This window comes from Pelecanus crispus, chromosome 9, assembly GCF_030463565.1.
Source record: "Pelecanus crispus isolate bPelCri1 chromosome 9, bPelCri1.pri, whole genome shotgun sequence".
In the NCBI taxonomy this organism is placed as follows: Eukaryota; Metazoa; Chordata; class Aves; order Pelecaniformes; family Pelecanidae; genus Pelecanus; species Pelecanus crispus.
Genome location: NC_134651.1, coordinates 17,870,039 through 17,891,459, shown reverse-complemented (window position 1 = coordinate 17,891,459; position 21,421 = coordinate 17,870,039). Strand labels below are relative to the sequence as shown.

The 21,421-nt window shown below is 38.7% G+C and overlaps 1 protein-coding gene across 1 annotated transcript in view; it reads right to left on the bottom strand.

The window, feature by feature from the left end:
- SLC9A9 (solute carrier family 9 member A9) overlaps positions 1–18,072 on the bottom strand; it is a 215,758-nt gene extending 197,686 nt beyond the window's left edge. Inside the window, exons 1-4 of the mRNA XM_075717165.1 lie at positions 17,856–18,072; positions 8,432–8,634; positions 4,293–4,370; positions 3,601–3,677 (exon numbers count right to left, since the gene is read on the bottom strand). Of these exons, the coding sequence (XP_075573280.1) occupies positions 3,601–3,677; positions 4,293–4,370; positions 8,432–8,634; positions 17,856–18,030 (533 nt within the window). The 5' untranslated portion in view covers positions 18,031–18,072. The remainder of the gene's footprint in view (positions 1–3,600; positions 3,678–4,292; positions 4,371–8,431; positions 8,635–17,855) is intronic.
- Between the last annotated feature and the right edge of the window lie 3,349 nt (positions 18,073–21,421).

Here is a 21,421-nt window from a genome sequence, read left to right as displayed (position 1 = left end):
CTAAGCCTACGTATACTGATGTACTGTACATGTATATGTCTTGTGCATATATAATAAAAAGTAAGCATATTTAATCAAACCTATGCACAAAATATTTGTCTACAGCAATGCAATCCAGAAGTAGCTCAGGGTTCTGTTCTTTCTTTTGTAACAAGTATAGCTCTTCACCCCCCCTCTCTCTTAGGATATGTTTTTCTTTTCCCTTCAGTAAAGTTTTTATATCATCTTTCTTCTTCATGCTCTCATTATCTCATTTTTATCCTGATGTGTACGTTATGCAAACATGCTTCACATTCACATAAGCGCTATTCTGAATAGATTATCTGCCTTCTCTGCAATGATTTCAGTGGGGGGTGTGGGTTTGTCTGGAACACAGTAAGAGGCTCAGCGTGGCTCAGTGCTTACTCCTCTACCTTAGGGTTTCCTTTGGATCTTTATCCTTGACTATGGGCTTGAACTTTGAATTGCTGGATCTAGTAGGAACTTCCTGTAGTAGATTCTGTGTGCATTTATTCTGTTTTAGATAAAATAACATGGATACAGGAATGACAGTATTTGGAACGTAGGCTAAATTCAATGAATTACGTTTCTTTTAACAAGCTTATCAAAGCTGCTCTGGCATTTTCCATTTGCAAAGGCAATGACACTCGTCAGAGCTCAGAAACCAAATGCATGTTTAAGGGCATCATTGGGCTGGACAGCCCTACTGCTTTTCTGCAGTCTCACAGAACTATTAGCAATTGGTTTACAGGAGAGGAATGTTCAATGGCTAAGACAAGTGAGAGGAAGCACAGAAAGAGTCCTAAAGAGATCCATATCCACTGTTACCTCAGTAATGTGCCAGCATTCAGCTCAAACTGTTATCAGGATGCAGATTTTTTACTGAATTTATAATTCCAACCTTAGGGGAGCTATTGGCCATATAAATGGGTATGAAAAGAAGCAACTCCAAGAGCTGGGGTCTTACTGAGGTGTATATCACTGCAAATAAAGATGGGGGAAACATACGAGTGGTACAGCTGTCCAAGCTGTGATCTTCATGGATCTATATGCAGGCATTCACCTCCCGAAGTGACAGTGCTGCAATACTGCTATTTCTCTTTCATGTGGGTAAGTGCTTTTGGAGCTCTATCACAAGCTGTAGAGCCTCAAAAAGAAACAGAGTGGTTTAAATGTAGGGACATCAAGCAACCAGGCAGGAAATTGTTCTGATTGTTTAATTATGTCATTTTTGGAATCCTGTATATTCTGGGTCTTTAAAACTCCATGCTTGTTCCCATTAGAAAAGAAGGATCTCCGAGATCCAGAGCTTTCTGCCTCACATCCTTCTCCAGAGAAGAACAAGCAATAGGACAGGTCAGAGGATGATGAGGTGCCATTTCTCAAGGAAAGCAAAATTTCAGAAAGAAAAGCAGGTCTAAACTTTTCCTCTCCAATAAGTGAGAAACATGGCACACTGTCTCCTGGAGTTACAGATTTGTGTCTGAAACTGAAGGTATCCTTTCTCCTTAGCTCACAGATCTTCAGCAGTTTCCCCTTCATATGAAGGGGAAACAGCCACATACAGAGCTTACGCTCCTTCGTATTTCAGCACAGAAGGTGATCGTACTTTGAATGTCGCTTTTCATTGTGGAGTCTAAAATTTCCTGACATTTGGAGTGACCATAGCTTGCAGAACATTTAATAGACACAGTGCCTCAGGTACATTATGCTTACTAAGCTACTTGATTATTAGGAATCTAGGATGTCAAGATAGATATGATGACATACCCATAAAAGAACAGTTTTAAAATCATTGAACTCTTAAGTTATAGGTCGTTCAAAAGTGTTTTACTATTATCAAAATGACATGAAAGAAGAAAGTTCCATCTCATAGTAAGGCCATCAAGGAGCTTCTACCTTGATGCAGCACATAAATCTTTACTTAAAGGACCATTATAAAGAAAGGGAAAAGACACAAATAAAAAATTAATTGTTTCTGTAATTTGAAAGTGCTGTTCATAGGTACAGAATTTTTACCAGTTTTAAATCCAAGCACCCTCTCAAAAACTGAAGTGTTTCCATAAATCTTTCCATATCATGCAGAGATTTAAATGGTACATTTCAGAGTTCTACAGCCCAGGACCTCAAGTAAATCCTACAAGACACAGTGTGCTTCCTGTCTAAAACCTGAACACCAGAAAGTTCCGTGACTTTTTCCCATTTTGACTCTGCACAGTCCCAGCAAGATCAAGGCCTCTCAACAAGACTTACTCACTTACATGCAGCACCGCTCCATCACCTTCACAGATCACATGGACTTAGCTAGCTCAGCTGTCTCTGCACCATTCTGTAGCACAGAAATGCCATGGGATGCCTAATGATGCTAAGGTTAAACTGTGAACAGCGCATTGCTTTTCTCAGTAAGGCTCTGTGCAGGCACAGATACGAACTCACTACAGAATCCAACTCTGGTCATTTCACCTGCACTGGGAATTTTCCTAGAACATGAGAGCTGGAGTGTCTGTGTGGTATTCATAAATATTGTGAAACACATGCACTTTTAAGATCCAAAAGGATTATTACATGGTTTGTTTAATTTTGATTGAGCTAACCAAACAGACAAACAAAAGTTTCACATAATTCCAGCCTGGAAATATATAATCCATTTCTGACTAGCAAATCTTTTCCTTAATTAGGCAAATTTTGAAACAAATTTAGAAACTTTTCACTAAGGAGGTATGGAAATAAAACAGGATTTTTTGCCCCTCTACTTTTTTCCCTTCCTCTTTTTCTGCAGAAGCCATTTAATCATACCCAGGCTAAATTCACACATAGTTCTAGACTGAGGCTTTTCGCATGGTCTTCAACTAAAAAGTTTCACTTAGCCTTTGAAATGACTCCAGTTATTTTACATATATGCCATTAGGTATCTGTTCCTCCCCATTTTGAGATTTAAAGTCCTTCCTTTCCTGTTAGACATCTGCTCTCCTCTAGAAGGAATTCTGGTTAGAAGCACAGAATTTCAATTGAGAGAATGGTTCTGTTTCTCAGGACAGATGTTTAAAGCTACAGGGTTGTAGAAAGTGGTTCATGCTTACATCAGTCACAGACCAGAAATGAAGGACACAATTTCCTGAATGCCCTAGACAGTTATTATCCAAGAGGTTTGCCTTTTCCATCTCAGCATTCCCTCATAAGGAATTACTTTATCTGTTACAAAGATTATGAAGTATATTCATAGAATAGAATCATAGAATCGTTTAGGTTGGAAAAGACCTTTAAGATCATCCAGTCCAACCATTAACCTACACTATCAAGTCCACACTAAACCAATCAAGAATAGACTAGACTAAACCATGTCCCAAAGTGCCACATCTACCTGTTTTTTGAACACTTCCAGGGATGATGACTCCACCACCTCTCTGGGCAGCCTGTTCCAATTCTTGACCACCCTTTCCGTAAAGAAATTTTTCCTAATTTCCAACCTAAACCTCCCCTGGCGCAGGGTCTGCAGACCATGCAGGGTCTGCAATTCTTTTTACAGTTGAGTTTTTAATTGAAAAAAACCCCAAACACTAATAATGACTTTAGCAATAATAGCAGAAGGCATTCACTTACCCTATGATAATGCAGGAGACGGCAGTTCCCAAAAAGGCGTAGGTTAAAATCGATCCTAAGTTACGAAAAAAATGTCTCTGGGGAGGAAAGTTTGAAAAAAGTTCTTGGTAATACAGTCAGTAAAAGAACATTCAGACCAAGTTGAAACACTGCATCTAGAAGTGCCATTTGTTACAAGCCATATCTCAAATATAAGATGAAACAGTATAGGCTCCATCAGCTATTTTGGAAAATATGATTTATGATGATTAATTTTTTGCCTGGTGGAATGCCATTGAAATGCCCTCTTTTGTATATCTGGCCAAATGCTTCAGGATCATAACAGAAGTTCAGACTGAAACTATCTGCTAAAAACAGTATCATAACCCCATCCCTTGAACAAACAAAATCCTGATCATACAATATATAAAACACAGATAGGCTGCTGCCTATATGCAGTGTCACCAGATTCAAAGTGGTCTCTTCTGAAAACAGAAATGCCCAAGTGTTATAAACTGCACAATCAAATCTTTGCACAGATGCAGAAAGCAAGCAGAACGAGGTCCACGCATCTTTCATTTTCTTCCATTCCTGTCAAGTTCTTCCCGCAATATAATTGTTAGCTGACTCTTTTTCTCTGTCACTGGCCTGTTGGATCTACAAAGTAGCAGTCACATTCAGTGACTTTTGTAATACAAGAAAGAGACACATACCTTCTTTAAACTATATCCAGCATGAAATATAATGGGTGGCAGCAAAATATTGAAGAAGATGGAAGGATCAAATGTCATCTGCCAGAAAGGACAAAAGAGAGAGTAAGGACAAACAGAGCAGCATTTAATTTCATAGGATAGGTTTTAATTGTAACTTCTTTTCAGGATTAATCTCAGGTTCAGCTTCAATGTCTGCAGGCCAGAATGTTTTCTGAGTTGTTTTCTTACAAGTATTAATGTGTAGTTCCTTACTGCTTATATATACAGAATACTATTTGAAAAGTATTCCTTAAAGAAGGAAATCGGTCATGCAGTATTTTACAGGGAACACATACAAGCAGTGTTACCTGCGATAGTAAGTATCTACACTACCAGACATCCAATTTAACAGTCCCATGGCTTAATTCCTGGTTCAGACATGGACTTCCCGTTCAGTTTCAGGAAAGACACATAATCAGTGTTGTGCCTCAATTCCCCACATACAGAGTGGTGGTAAAAGAAAAGACCTGCACTACCAAAGCCAACGTAATGTTTCCTTCGAAGCCTATCTATCTAGGCACAGACAGAGCTTGCTAATGTTGCTTAATGAACCACTGGCCGTCAGCTAATACGTGCTTTCTTGAACCACTGCGCGTGAAAACTGTGCACACTTTGACCATCTTCATTATTTCACTCGAGTTAAACTAAAAGTGATCAAAAATATGTTTTACCTCAAGTTTTCAGCAGGCAAGGAACATTCAGGTGGCTAGGTAATGTAGCTCAGATGCATCATAACTCATTAAACTGTAATTGTATAATCAGTTCTGCTAACCTGCCAGCACGGGTTTCTGTTGTCCTAAAGTTTCTCAGTAAATCTGCTGACTGCTTCTCTAGCATCATTTCCATTGTAACGCATCTCATAAAATATAATCTGTCCAATCCAGTCAATCAGTTTTGGCCTGACTGCAACAACAGAAGCTCTAGGCTCCCCACAGTAACTACCTATTTCTAATTCCTAACAAAATGTAAGTTTAGCAAAGCACAAACTGTCCTTTTTGGCAAAACAACTGCCTACACAGACATGCAATTTGCAAATGGCGTAAAGTCTTTTCTTCCAGATTTTGATTTGAGGGTTTTGTGATGGACTGAACTATTAGCAGCTCAGCTAATTTACGAGGAACATCCTCATATTTGCTGACATTGTAAGTCATATCATCATGGCAGTGAAACTGTAATTTGCTTCTGGTGACAGTTATCTGTATCTGTGTTACTGAAGACGCAACATATCACCGTGTTATGAAAACTGAGAGGCGCTGATGCTGTCCTATTGCCTACATATCTTGTATCTGGTTTATAGGCAAAGTGGTTTCCTTATATCCTCAGTAAGCTGAGGACTAGATTCAGCCATTCTGCAAAGACTAACTGGATTTTCTGCTAAGACATAGCTAAGGTGCTATTTGCTTTCAGAACTGAAGGTGTGCTGCTGGGTTAGACTCTTGGTGGTTCCTGTTCCAAGCCGCTGGCTAGCACAGCAGTGGACACCACTTTGTCCTCTGCTATGCAGTTTGTTACACTCAAATGCTAGTGTAATGTCAGCCCCGTTCATGTGAAACATACATTTTTGTTTCTACAACAGCCAGAAATAGTTTATAAAATACCCACTGAATTTTTTAAAATTATGCTAGAATGAGGATGATGTCAGGCAAGGCAAAAAGTTCTTATTCCAGCTGTTTATATTTGCCTTCAACTTCAGGCACTGAGAGAGAACCAAGGACAATATTCAGTCACTGCAATTCATTACAAGTAGCTTTCAATAAAACAGAATCCTGCTTAAAACCAGAGCATTGCTGGAGAAAAAAAGTATTTTAATAAGCCTGTGTACTGTTTACTGTTCTGTCAGCGGGCTATATTATACCATTAATTTTAAAAGAGACAGGATGTAATTAGTGCAATTGTTTGCAGCTTCTTTGTTCAGCTAAAGTGGTATTTTAAGACTACAGTATTCTAGATTAATTATTTAGCGTCAGAAGAGTAAGACCTGCCTACAAAATTGCTTCTGTCTTCTTACTAACAGATAACTTGATTTGATAAACAGGAAGTAAGAGCTCAGCCTTTTTTTCCATTCTGCTTACTTTGAATTACAAAGTTAAAAAAAACTGGCTGGCAAATAATATGCCAGCAACTGTAGCTATAGTGGTAACTTCATTGAAAACACGATAGAAAAAGGATTTTCTTCACTTATGAACTAACAGCCTCAAATGTTAATTTTGGAATTAACTCACCAAATATGTTAAAATATTTTTTCCATGGGCATCAGAAATCCTGACTGCATGTGTTATTATTCAAAACCATGTTCTAAAGGATACATGTTTGTAAGTCGTGGCACAGTCTATTCTTTCTGATAAACGCAGTTAGTAAACTCTTACACCGAGGTCAAAAGGGAATTACAGTTGTACAAGAACCAGAGCATGGTGTGATCATGTTTTCTGGTTTTTACGTTAGTGCTTTTGCCAGTCAGGAAGACTGCCAGGCATTGTTATTGTCTCCTAAATACTGTTGAATTCCTCCCTCTTTCCTTTTTTATTTTCTTTTTAAGAGGGCATTTGCCAGATAATTTTAAAGGAAAAAGGGATGACAATCCAGGCAGCTGAGGCCTCTCCAGTAATATAGAGAAACCCACAATTCACAGTTGAGACTTTTAAGAATCTTCCAGCAAAGTGAGACTATGGAAAGAAGATTGGGCAATCCCCTGTAAGGGCAACAGAAACTTCTGTGTGAGCTAGTGCTCCTCCTTTCTCCTAACACAAGTCAGCTTCAGTATACCAGGCTTGATGAAGATGTTAGAATGTAATGGATTAGTACATACGCCTTGGAAACTAAACACACGCTTTGACTAAGATAAACCTCTTGCAACCAACTAGCAGGAAAAAGGATGAAGATTCAGCAAAATCTGACTAGCCTGACTGCCACAGTATTTTCCTGTCTCCACCCACCACAGCTCTAGCAGTCCTTGACAGTCTAGTTCTTTCTGAGAATGGGAAGAGGCTGGCAGTAACGACAGACAGGCACACAGTGGTGCTGCATCAGCAAGGAATTTGAGCAGATGGTTAAATCCTAATTCTGCTGAGTTCCCCAGTGTACGTTCTAAGCATAACTTAAAAGTTTTTATAATAATAACCACTATAATACACAGGAACATGTATTACTGTGCTAGATAAACAATAATATTTGGAAAAAAGCAAAATAATATATTGCAATATTGTAAAAAAAACACCAGTAAAGGGCTTAGCAGCTTCTTGTGAATATGTGATGTCTTTGAGCGTAAAATCCAGGTTTTAAAAAGTCCCTCTGCATTCATGAGTTCTTTAAATTGCTGTCATTTTGTAAGAACCTGAATGTTACAAGAAGTAAATATTGCAAAGGTGGGGAAAGAATATACTAATGAAGTAAAATATTTTAATTGTTATATACTGGAAAACAGAAAAGCCTGTGACATTGTGAGAGGCTGTAAACTTCCTCCCACACTTCCCTTTTTGCATCCAGCCTGAATTGCTACAGTGCTGACTCTGCAAGCTTGGGGATAGCCAGTGAAATTCCCGCTGAGGACCACTGCAGCAGTGAATGAATGTATGAGAACGTTGCAATGCACTTAAGCATCATAAAAAAACCACTTACCTATGGAAGTTTACATATTTACTAATTTATATTTAGTAAAATGTTTAGAGTTTGTAGTTACCTCTGCTGCATACAGGGGGTAAACCTCCCTTCCATTATGCTGCCAGAGCAAGGCACTTTTAAGACAGAGGACAAATAAAGATATCAGTGGGGTTTATAAAGTTTTGGTGGCGATGAATACAAGTAACAGTTGTGCCTGCAAGTGAATTCAGTGTCTGCAGGAGGTGGGACTGTCATCTAAAAGAGTTCAGGCAATTATTCTGCAAGGATACAGCCAGCTGTGTGCTAAATGATGGTCAGGTTTCTACCACGCCTTATTTCCTTTCGTGTTCTCCTTCCTCACTTACCCTTCTCACCCTAAATTCAGAATAGCCTCTCTCTCTCTCTGTGTGTCACATTTTAGCTTGAAACTTGTTTTCCTCTCTCAAGGGTGTAAATAAAAGAAATATCTTACACAGTTTAGAACAAAATAAGATAGCTTTTACCTTTTGAAGCATTGCATTGCCCTGGTGACCATTGACATTGTGGTGGCTGATCTCTCTTTTGTATTGATATTCGTAGACCTGATTAGTTATATTAATAAGTAGAGTAGATGGCCCAGATTTCAGCTTTTCACATTCATAAACAGTTCCACTTTCAACGTCTGATGCTTTTGTTGTGTATCGTATAATTAATCCCATTACAAGTCCTGGAGAGAAAAAAACAAAACACAAAACCAAAGAGATTCAGGTATTTTTAAGTATCTGATACTACACAATTACTCAGTTGAAGAAAAATGAACTCTATTAAAGCTGGGACACCACTTTCTCAGTGTTTCCACCTTCACAGAGGTACACCTCACTCAACACTTCATGGGTGACCACAAAATATTCTTCCAAAATGGTCATTTCATTAGAGTACAGATGTTGGATTGACATATGCTCAGTTGTACTCCTGTTTTTGTGATCCAGTTGCTGGAATCATTCTGATATAAACTGAGTTGCTTAACCACTCCATTTTCAATGGATATGTAGAGACGGGGGATGCCTGCATAACTAATGTGCTGTACTAAGCATACAAAAATCAGCTGAGCTTTTGGTGATTTTACACACTTCATTCACGGGGGCAAAACTCTGACACAGTATCCTCAGGCACATTCTGCTTTCTGTAGAAAACTATTTTTGAGACTGTATAGACATGGGAAAATAAAAGCAGGAATAAGGAAAGGAAGATTAAGACTGGGATTAATTGATTTGATTATCTAAAATTTAAGACTCATCTGAGCCATTTTGACTCCCTTTACAGTTAACAGAGAGGAAAATGTACTTCTGCAACTCTCCTCTGGAAGGTACGCTTCTTTCTGTTGGCTCTAGTGGGAACTTGCACGATTACTTCAGGAGAGGTGACTAATATTTAGCTAGATAACATTACTGAGATTATTTCCACCCTCAGAGACTTGGATTTGGTTTCAAATTTAATTTCCCTGCTTCTTTTATGTCTTATGTGCTTTAAGTCCCATGTATATGATGAACAGCTTTACAGTTACTAGTTAGGAACACATTCATAAAATGCTAAGAATACTCAGATTAAATATTGATGGAAGACATCTAAACATCTAGATAGACATACTAATGAAAGAGAAGAAAGAAATTAAATTAAAGGAAATAGCTGATAGGCATCTCAAAAATATGATGTCAAAGTTTTATCTAGTTATCAGATGCCATGGTGATAAAAGTGATCATAAATGCCTACAGAGATAAATAGGATGTCTTTGTTATTGTCACATTTTCCTGTAACAGAGACTCTCTGAACTGCAGCTTTCTAGCATACATGTAAGGCAAGGTAGTAGCTTCTGGACTGATGCTACAACAGAGTAACAGCTGTATTACTTGCTTAGTATGCATATGCATTTATGCTTGTTTTGTATCTATTGTTTAGTATGGCTGGTTTCTTTAAATGGTATTTACGTAAGCAGTAGAAAATCCCAAGGCCACTTTCTTAAGTTACACAGCATTTGTGCAGTAAATCTAGTTGTAGTAAAAGACAGAATTCCACAAAATTCTGGGGGAAAGCACATATGGGAAAAGGGAAGCAGCACCCCGTGTGCTACTGTGAAATATGACTTCTACAGTGGTCAGCCCCAAATGTCCAAAATAATGAGTCGGAACCCAGAAAACCATTAATTAGTTAAAACAGTCAGGGTTTTCATCTTGTTTTTATTAAATTTCCTCCAGAAGAACCACATATTTAATTTTCAAGTTCAATTTCAAATACATTAAAAATTCAACTTGCTTGGACAAGACAATATTTACTTCTCATTCTCTGGAATAGAAAACTCAGTTTTTCCTTTACCATTTTTGTTCCTATCACTTAATGTTTTAAACTATAGCCTTTGTTGTACTTTTGTTATCAGGTATTAATAAACTTAATCAACTGTTAACAGAAATATTTTGCAGACAACCACCAATGCCTGTGCAAGGACACTGGCAGAAAGACTGCTCAAGAACAGGAATATATTGGCAACACCGTTCACTAGAATCAGTATCAGGTCACAAGATGGAATAGGTTTCAAATAATCAGGAGAAAGAAGTGTTTTGGTTAGACGAATGTGCCGTTACAACCTGTGCACCTATCCCATCATCTCCTCCTTCATTTCCCTTTTCTCCTCTTCTGCATCCTCTGTCTGCCTACCAGATTTCCCTGTATGTTCCTCATTATCTTTCCCACACAGTTCTTCTGTGCTTGCCCAACTTCTTGTCGTGCTGCATTTCCTGGTCTGACATTTACCTGTTTGTTTACAGCATCTGTCATATTAACCTGCCATTGTCTGGATAGTTTTACCTAGACCCTCACACTATGTCTTACATTATTAATGTAGGACAGTAATCTTTTTGTCTGCTAACCTTGTTTCTGTTATACTAGCAACAATGATCATCATTCTTATTTGTACAAGTAACAGTCTTCTTGCTGCATGCAAAAGACAAGACTTTAAGGAAATAGCACTATTTTTAACTGAGAGCTCAAAAATCATGACTGAAGAGCTAAAAACATGAAAATGATTTTAAAAATAAGATTTTAAATCCTACTATTTAGAGTTGGTCTTCTGATTTATTTTTCAGCCTTTGAAGTTTAACTGTTTAGATGGCTTGTACACATAATGACTTTCAGATGGCAACATGGAACTGCTCAAGGGAGATCAGTGGAGACCGGCTGACATTGCCTTTACAATCTCTGTTGTACAGCCAGGTGGACTACTGTGTCCTACAACACTTTGAGATTCCTAGTATGTGCCTTGTATTGGCTAATATAGCATATGCCTTGAACCAAATTCTGTTTGATAGTTTTAAAAATGAAAAAGAATGTTCTCAATTATAGTAATGCAATTGCATTGAATTGTTCTAGGGCAAGTTATTTCAACCTGTAGGGTCACATTTAGACTAGGAGTAGAGGACTGTTCTTATTCGCTATTCTGAGAAGATACATTATCTTCAACTGTAGTCTCAAACTGCCTCTGTAGGAATTTTCTGGAATGGAAACAAATGCAAATATTGTAGATCCTCGTCCTGCAAGACAGCTCTTGATTATAAATAAATCCATTTGCAGAAAAGGAATATTTTAAAAATATGATCACAGTAGCTGTAGAGAAATAAAGATCAACAGTGACTGAGATTTACAACTGGAATTCAGGTTTGCCTTTTGGGTTTTCTTCTACCAGCTTTAGGTCTTAGCCTCTGACAGAGTCCAGATCCAGATAATGTACAGAGCCACACAAATAATGAAATGATAATGAAAGAACAAGGAAATTGTGAGAGTATCCAACAGCATGAACGTATTGGAGAAATTATGTTAGAGAAGATTCTAACAATCAATATTCTCAGGGCATCAATGGGGCTTTCAGGTCTTTGTAGCTCTCAAGGAAATTCTATAATGTATTAAATTTGAACAAAACGTGGACAGGATCCATAATGATGGGTTGATTCAGAATATTCTCAAATGCTTTATGGAAGTTTCAGACAAAGACAATTGCTATCACTACACTATACTGCAAGAGTCAATACAAGTGATGGGATTGTATTCTTCCTTCAGTAATAATAAATGTGCCAAAGACCCTATATAATACCCCCAGTGAATTAAAAATCGGGGAAGAGAGTATTTAATATTTTAGTAGGTGTAGCATTTATGTAATGCACTTTCTGCTTTAAATCATTATGTAACATTAATGATAGAATTCAGGAGTCCAGATTATATTCTAATAGAAATAATTAATTTTTAAATAGGTGTATAATGTACTCTCCTTTCCACTACTCCCGCTTCCAATTTGAAATCATGCTTTTCTAAAGTATCTTCTGAAACATTCTTTATAGTTCATTTAAAGAAACAAAACATTTGGAAAATATCATTTGGATGTATCTACTATGAAAAAAGACTAGTAATTTCTAATTTCCTTGCAATCAGTGTTTTGTGGCAGAATAATTAAACATGAAAATTTTCTCACAAAGCTCTATGGGCTTTGGTATATAAAAAACATGTATGTAGAATCATACCTTCTTAACAAGTAGTTCTGATTTTGTAGTGGCACTCACAGAAAGCCTGGCTTTACCATGTAAGTCTGGGAATTCAGCAGTTAAAACTCCCTGAAGAGGAGTCAGGAATGATGCTGCATCCATCACCTGACATCATAAGTAGGTATTATACTAAGGTACTGGTTAGGATGAATAAAAAAGTTTCAAATAGTACTACATCAGTTAAGGATGTAGGCAATTGTAACCACAAACTCTTATGCAAGGCTAAACTTGAGTGTACTAGCACAAAGTAGAGTACCTATCTTGTATTCTAGGAGTCCAAATCCAATTATAAATGTTTTCATCTCAGCATACCCTTACTTAAGACATTTTCCTTCAAAACCAGTACCGAGGCTTCATTTAATTCATGTTTTAAGCACATTCACTTAAATGCAGGATTGAAACAGAAAAGGGTGTAACTAATGTTACAGATTTCTTTTAAAAAGTCTCAGTTGTTCTTTGAAGTAAGATCTTGCAGCAAAATCTTACTCTAACTAGAGCTCAGTCATATTGCAGCTGAAGCCAATGCAGGTTTTCCAGTTCCTTCAGTGGAAGCAGGATAAAATCCTTAATCATAGATGAGAGCATTGGAAGGGATTTCTTAAGTCACTCATGCCAAACTCCTGAGCTAAATAGGACTGTTCTTTCCCCAGGATTTTATCTAGTCAGCTGTTAAATGCCTTCCTTAATAATGACACTCAGAGATGCTGTTTTAGCCATTACTTGATTTTCCCAAATATTTTAGAATTTCTTCCAAATTTCTTTGTTTGCCTCAAGAAGGCTATTCCTCTCTTCATCTACCCACTACAAAATGTCAGTTTCTGCCTTGGTCATGATTTTCCCACGCCTTCCTCTGAATCCTGACAATCCCTCTTCATTATGAATGTTGTAGTCAGGAAGACAAAGAACTACCTTTCATTATTTCATTAAGGGCTGGAGATTCCTCTTTCTGGGACTTGTTACATCCATTTCTGCCTTTGAGAATTAGGGGTACTCAGAACACACTCACAATTGGAAGGAAACTACAATTATTCCACACATGAGGCATAATGGATTTAGGAGGTATAAGAATCATATTGCCTAATCGTTAGACACCTCCACCAAAGTTGAATCAAGAACTCTGATATGTGCCTCACTTCCAAACATGCTGCATGGGATCCTCAGAAGAGGCTGAGGAAGGGCTACTATGGGTCAGCTTTCCCACTGCACACCTGTCAAGAGCTGAAGAATTGGAGGGAAGGAGGAAAAAAAAAAAAAAAAAGAGAGAGTGGTAGACCTCCAATCCCCTCAAAACTTCAGGAAGCACCTCCAACCACTGCAACATGAAGCCATTTCTTGTGAGCGCTACAATGACTGTGTTCTGTCATTAATCCTTTCTATGTTTTCCTTCCAGTTTGATCAACTAGTCCCACAGAGCACAAATTTGAAGGCAGGTACATCTTCAGTCAGTCTCCCCTCCACCCTAACAGGTACCACACATTCCCTAAGGATGACAACTATTCAAGCTGAGAACAATTTCAACCAAAGTTGCGAATTAACCTAGCAGATAAAAGGCACAGATTGTATTGGTAGGTTGGTGGTGGGGTGGGTTTTTTTGTTTGTCTGTTAGTTTTTTTTGTTGAAGTTTCATTCTGGCTACCTACCTGCAGGAGTGCTTTAGCCTCTTAATCAGAGGTAACTGGTGGCATCTCTATGTAGCACTGATACCTAAATTCTGGGGAGGATGAGAAATTTGGATACTTAGACTCAGTTTTTCAGTGTGCTAGCTCTGGGCTATTCCCCCACTAATGTAGAGGGCCGTAACTTATGTATTATGTGGGGAATTTGGCATGTAACATTTTATGACTGAGGTATCTAAAGATATCAGGCCCTGTAGGAGCTGGCTAATAGGCGCTTCAGTCTTTTATTGGGTCTAGTACTAAGAGGCTATCTTCTGGGATCTGGTGTTAAGACAGAGACCACTTTTATCTGAGAGAAGTGGCATTCAGTTTTTTTGTTACTGCTTGTGTAGATAATCTACATACTAATTCTGACTATGCTGTTGTATAGAAAATTGTCCTCATAATGTATATAATGGATGCTCTTCCCTTTCTGGATGGCACAAAGTTGCTCTTTCATATTCACCTGCCTCCTTGCTATACAGAAATCAGGAATTAAGTTGAATTTGCTATTTGGAGTCTGTTTGTCAAACCAAGCTACAGCATGCAGAGAAACTTGTTCTCTGAGGTACTGGAAAACAAAGGATTGAATGAATAAACAGGTAAGTCTGTGTTCCTATTCATTGTTTGTGAGTGACTTTCTTCAGTTTGGTGTCAAAACAAACAAAACAGTGTGAGTGTTTAAATACTTTCAAGCTAAATGCCTTGAAATGTATATATACATATATATGTACACATAATTTTTTTGTGAAATAATGTTGAATTCCTGTTGAATTAATTCCAGGTTGCTAAACGCTTTGGTTTTTTTTCTTTGCAACTGCAGAAAGATTTTTAATTTAAATATAGCTATATTTAGTGTTGAACCATGGCTTTGATAAAAAAAAAAAAAGTTAATACATCTCAGTTTTTAAAGTTTCTAAATGGACAGTTTTCCAGTATGGCCTTTTCTTTAGCTGGAACTATTCAGCCTAAAACTGCATTTTCATACAAAGCTTATGCAAAAAAAAAAAGAAAAAAACCAAAACACAAAACCACCCAAACAACCCTTTTATTTGTTCTATACTTTAAATCAAACTTTCCATCAGGCTGTTCCTAGTGTTCAATTTGTGGCTGTTCAGCACTTTACAGTAACTGTAAAACTTCTTCCTGTTTTTGTATTTCTGTGTGGTTTTTTTTTTTCCCCTCGGTCTTCCTCATATTTCACTTTCTCTATCCTTTCTACTGCTGTACCCCTAATGGCACACTGTCTTGATAAGGAATACAGACCCATCTATCATACTGTGGGACACAGTCTGCAAATAAGTGGCCATATTCTCCTATCACTTGAAGCAAAATTATCGGTTTCTTGTGCTGCTATTCATGTATCTAGCAAACAGCTCAACGGGCTGGAGTAAAGCAAACTGTAAGCAAACTTTTGGTTTGTAAAAAACAGGTACAAAGCAGAATTGTTCTGAAAACGAAGGCAAAAAATAAGTGAGAGCAGGATTTAGCTCACTGTCAGTGCTTGCTGTCATGAAGATTTTCTCCTGAAGTTGCTGCCTGTTGATCTGACACCTCTATCATGACCTCTGAAATTCCACTTTCTTTTCATTATTGCTACTCCACCATGCTAAAGATACCTAAACCCATCTCCAAAATTTCTAAGGATAAAAAGGACATCATCAACTTTTTGGATCCTATGAATAAGCTTATTTCCCTCTTTGAAGGTTGCCATAAATAATGCAAGACTAAATAGATAGTTTATTTACAATCATGACGACTGTTTCCTTTGTTCATGAATGTTTTAATAATTCAAAAGCTCTGTCTTGCTGGAGCACTAATCTTTTAACTGATCAAAAGAATACCATGAGCTGGTTGTCCTCATGTTATGCAGATTATGTTCTGGGCAGGCAGCAAAATAGAACCAAAAGATAGATAAAACTCTAATTAAATACCGATTTATTTGTGTAATGTTGTATTCCCCCATATTCCATTTCTATTTCGATAGGTTTTTGTCTAAATCTTCAACAAATGTCATCAGCCGCACATGTGAAACAGTACTAAAGGAAGCTACTGTAGAAGTCACCCATGTAATTAGAAAAACATTGCCGTAATTCACAAGTTGATAATAATGAATATATAGCACAGTGTTTCATGGTTTTCCTTTTGAGAGATGTTAATAGAAATGCAACAAGCAAATGTATTCTCAGTGATGCTACATAGCTTGCACCCCATAAAACTGTTAAACAACAATCTAGGTGATGTCTGACAATGAAAACCACTGCATTTAACTAAGTCTCATGTGATGTGTATTTCAGTCTCAGCTGATTCAGTTGAAGAGTGTTTTCTATGCGTGACAGATTTCAAGATTAGAAAAAGGGCATATTATTGATGAAATACTTTTTCACAACTTTAAAATGAACACAAGGCAGATGAGAATTAAGAGATCCCACAGACTTCCTCATCCATGTGTTAGGGGCTCAGTGACTGGCTTACTACAAGAGTTTCTTGTTTACTCGCTTTTCTTCAAAGTATCAAGTCACGTGTGAAGATTGTGAGAGCCAAGATGATGAAATAGCCTGTGTTCTTGAAATTTCGTACAGTTAATTTATATGAAGGAGTTTGAAAGGGATACAAGGAAGACTGTGATCTTCAGCTGCAGTCCTCCTATGGGACTGAGATCGTCTTAAAATGCTTGATATAGAAAGAGCAAATGAAGCTTTTATCTCAAAATGTAGGGGTCAGTTGCCTTTTCTGTTGCAGGCTTGCAGCTGAACCTCCATAGAGTCTTTTGCATGCAGTGTGCCATGATAAACAAATGTTCTTCAGAATATGCAATCTTAACAAAACCAGTTTAGGGTATTACACTGCTAGAGTACGTGATGCGCATAGAACGTGTCTGAGTCAAAACAGGCTGGCATTTAGGTGCGTAATGACTGCGCTGTTGATTTATATCTTCCATTCTGAAAGTGTTACCCGCCTATATGTGTTTTATGGTAACAAAAATGGCAGTCACGCACTTTTCTCAAAGTGAAACAACAGTAAGAGAGAATAATTACACACGTAAGTGTATACCATTAAACTAGTGAGTACTTCTTGCCAGTGGACAATGCAGGAAGTTCTCCAAGAAAGGAACACATAATATTGCAAAACTTTGTAAAAGAATATTAGAACTAGACAGGCAAACTGAAATTACAGTACAATGACAGCATTCAGAGAAGACTTGAGAGAGGCATTCTTCATAGGCTGTTTTTCAAAGGCACAGAGAAAAACCAAAAGAAAAATCTCAAAATCATTTAAACTTTATTAGACAACATGGCTGTTTATTAGACAACAAGGCTCCTCAGTCTAACACCTTTGCATGTTACACAAAACAAGCATGGAAAATAAGGAAATTAAATAATCTCTTTCACTGCAGGCATTTCATTCGTTGGAAAAGAGTAAACTCCCTTAACTCCCAAAGTGTCGTGCAGCGGCTGTCTGCCCACAGAGGAACATAACCTGCACATCGTGAGGATAACCAGCCTGGGACAGCCACTCCCTTCACAAGTCAGCCTCTAGCTACTTCATGAGAGATGCTGTAACATTATTATTATTTTACTGTACAGTTATGGAGCTGGTAACATTTCATTCAGCACACTTTCTGAGCTTTGTCAGCACTTGAGATCAAGTGTCTGATCATAAATATGCAATTAGTCCCACGTTAAGCTGGCACTTCAATTTATACTCACCATAAAGCATAGCTCCTCCGGTTTCATGCAGAAAGCGGAATCGGTGGTTTTTAAACAACCAAATTGTTAGTATTGTGAGAATGAGCAGAAAGTTAAAGACTAGCAACTCCACCGCTCCCTGATGATAAAACTGATCTTCATCTTTCACTGACACATATTTCTTCAACTTCTCCATTTCATTCCCTTTATGGAAAATATATGCAAAATAAAAGAAAAAAAAAATCACAGGAAGGAAAGTATTATCACCTTTGGTACAAAAAAGTGCAGCTACTACAGCAATTCACAGCAAGCACATCTGTTTTATTTGCAGCCTCAGGGTGAAGTGCCCCAGCTCAGAATTCAGCTGGATTCTGGTTACAGCTTCCTGTTTCTCTCTTAAAGCCGCCCTGCCTCGTTTGCTGCGTTACGGGCGCGTCGCTGGACTGCGCTTGCTCCAGCTGTGGATGCACAAATCACCTCCGAGGCTCAGGCTCTGTCAGTTTCTGAAATTTGGTTGCAAAACTTAGTCTGTGTTCATAATGTTTGTTCCTGTGGTTTCCAGCACAATGTCTACCCTAAAAATCATATTCTGTCTTGATAGTCTAAGATGGAAAAACTGACATTAAAAGAATGGCAGAGCCACCTTCACTACATTTTGGAAGTTTAAAAATCTTTCCTCTTTCCCACTTTTAAATGTAAGCGAAATAGAATAAAGGTGGCACTTTACTACAGTGCAAAGAAGAAGAAAACAAAACAATGACTAAGGATTTCAAGACTTAGGCCTTGGACTTGCATTGATTCTGCAGGAAGACTGAGCGGTGTCTGTGAAAGCAAAAGGTCCAATTACCTAGACTTAAAAGCGCTCAAGAAACCCTATCAAATGGAATAAAATGCATTGGAATTTACTTACCATCATTTCTGCTGTTTGCATGTTTTCATTTATATTACTCAATTAAGCCAGAAAACCAGTAGAAATTATCTTACTATTTATTGCTAATACTCATAGAAGCTTTTCTGTCTGACCCTAAGGCTGCAATACATGTATTACACTGGAGGATTCCAAATAAACTCTCATTTTCATCAGAAAAAATCCTGGTTCTCCTTCTCATTAAAAAAAGGACAATCTTCTCATTATTTTTTGTCACAATCTCATGAAATTTTATTTTTTTTAAAAACATTTTGGGACACGCTAATCTGTACAGTATCCATTCCAAGTCAGGTATTTGTCAAAGGTGAATAAAACAGAAATAAATAGCTAGATCCCCATACTCTCAGTAATTTCAGGGCTGTAGCTTATAATAGTATGAGTGTTCCTAAGGAGGCACTGTTGCTTCAATCTACAATGTTTTCAAATAATTTTTGCTTGTCAAACAATCAGTTCTGTCCTCTGCGTAATTTCATCATATTTTACAGGTTTTCATTTTTTCTTTCACTTTGTATGAAAAGCAGTTTCCTTCTACTTCTTTTCTAATTAATGCTTCTCCTTTGCTTACCAGATGTTTTTTTCAATCTCTATAACTGGTTTTACTCTGTCCTTTCCACTGTTTCACTATATTCTCTCCTTTGTGTTTCCCTCATTTTCTCTTTCTTTTTTGTAATTTCACCTGATAATTTGCAAACCTAGTCAGGCTTATTTAAGTCAAAACTGTATTTTTGAACTGATTATCAATGGAGTCTCTGTGAGATGAAAAGTTGGCAAAAACTAGCTGATACTTCCCAAATTAATGAACCATGCGACTCAATTCCAAGTAAGGATAAAACTTTGATGTTAACCTGTATTTCCTGAGAATTATTCACTACTGTATTTTGAATGACAAAATAATGTGTAAGGGAATTAGGTGTAACAAAATTTCATTGTACAACTGATGCAACTCTTCTTAAAATGTTAGTCACATAGCCAAGGCTTATAACTTTTATAAAGCAGAAAATAAAAATGAAGACTTGACTCAGATAGACAGTTTAGAAATGACAGTTACCTTAACATTGTGAGACTGATCATCCATCTCCAATGTGGAAGTATCAAAAGCAAAACAAAAATAATTTGAAAATAACAACAGGGTATTCAGCCCCCTGAGCTGGAAGACAGGGACAGGGAGCAGAATGGAGCCCCCATGCTCCAAGAGGAAGCAGGTAATGACCTGCTATGCCACCTGGACTCTCACAAGTCTATGGGGCTGGATGGGATCCACCTGAGAGTACTGAGGGAGCTGGCAGAGGAGCTTGCCAAGCCACTCTCCATCATCTATCAGCAGTCCTAGTTAACAGGGGAGGTCCCTGATGACTGGAGGCTTGCCAATGTGACACCCATCTACAAGAAGGGCCAGAAGGAGGATCTGGGAAACTACAGGCCTGTCAGCCTGACCTCTGTGCCGGGGAAGATTATGGAGCGGTTCATCTTGAGTGTGCTCAACAGGCATATGCAGGTCAACCAGGGGATCAGGCCCAGCCAGCATGGGTTCATGAATGGCAGGTCCTGCTTGACCAACCTGATCTCCTTCTATGACCTGGTGACCCGCCTAGTGGATGAGGGAAAGGCTGTGCATGTCATCTATCTGGACTTCAGTAAAGCCTTTGACACAGTCTCCCAGAGCATTCCCCTAGGGAAGCTGGCGGCCCATGGCTTGGACAGGCATACTCTTTGCTGGGTAAAAAACTGGCTGGAGTTGGCAACCAGTCACAAGCGGTGTTCCCCAGGGCTCTGTTTTGGGGCCAGTCTTGTTTAATATCTTTATCAACGATGTGGATGAAGAATTTGAGGGTGCCCTCGGTAAGTTTGCAGATGACACCAAACTGGGTGGGAGTGTCAACCTGCTCGAGGGTAGGATGGCCCTGCAGAGGGACCTGGACAGGCTGGATCGATGGGCCGTGGCCAATTGTATGGGGTTTAACAAGGCCAAGTGCCGGGTCCTGCACTTGCATCACAACAACCCCATGCAATGCTACAGGCTTGGGGAAGAGTGGCTGAGAAGCTGCCCGGCGGAAAAGGACCTGGGGGTGCTGTTTGACAGCCAGCTGAACATGAGCCAGCAGTGTGCCCAGGTGGCCAAGAAGGCCAACAGCATCCCAGCTTGTATCAGGAATAGTGTGGCCAGCAGGAGCAGGGAGGTGATTGTCCCCCTGTACTCGGCGCTGGTGAGGCCGCACCTGGAATACTGTGTCCAGTTTTGGGCCCCTCAATACAAGAAGGACATTGAGGTGCTGGAGCGTGTTCAGAGAAGGGCAATGAAGCTGGTGAAGGGTCTGGAGCACAGGCCTTATGAGGAGCGGCTGAGGGAACTGGGGTTGTTTAGCCTGGAGAAGAGGAGGCTGAGGGGAGACCTTACCGCTCTCTGCAACTGCCTGAAAGTTGCTGGTCTCTTCTCCTAAGTAACAAGTGATAGGACAAGAGGAAATGGGCTCAAGCTGCACCAGGGGAGGTTTAGATTGGATATTAGGAAAAATTTTTTCATGGAAAAGGTAGTCAAGCACTGGAACAGGCTGCCCAGAGAGGTGGTGGAGTCAGCATCCCTGGAAGTGTTCACAAAATGGGTAGACGTGGCACTTTGGGACATAGTTTAGTGGGCATGGTGGTGCTGGGTTGATGGTTG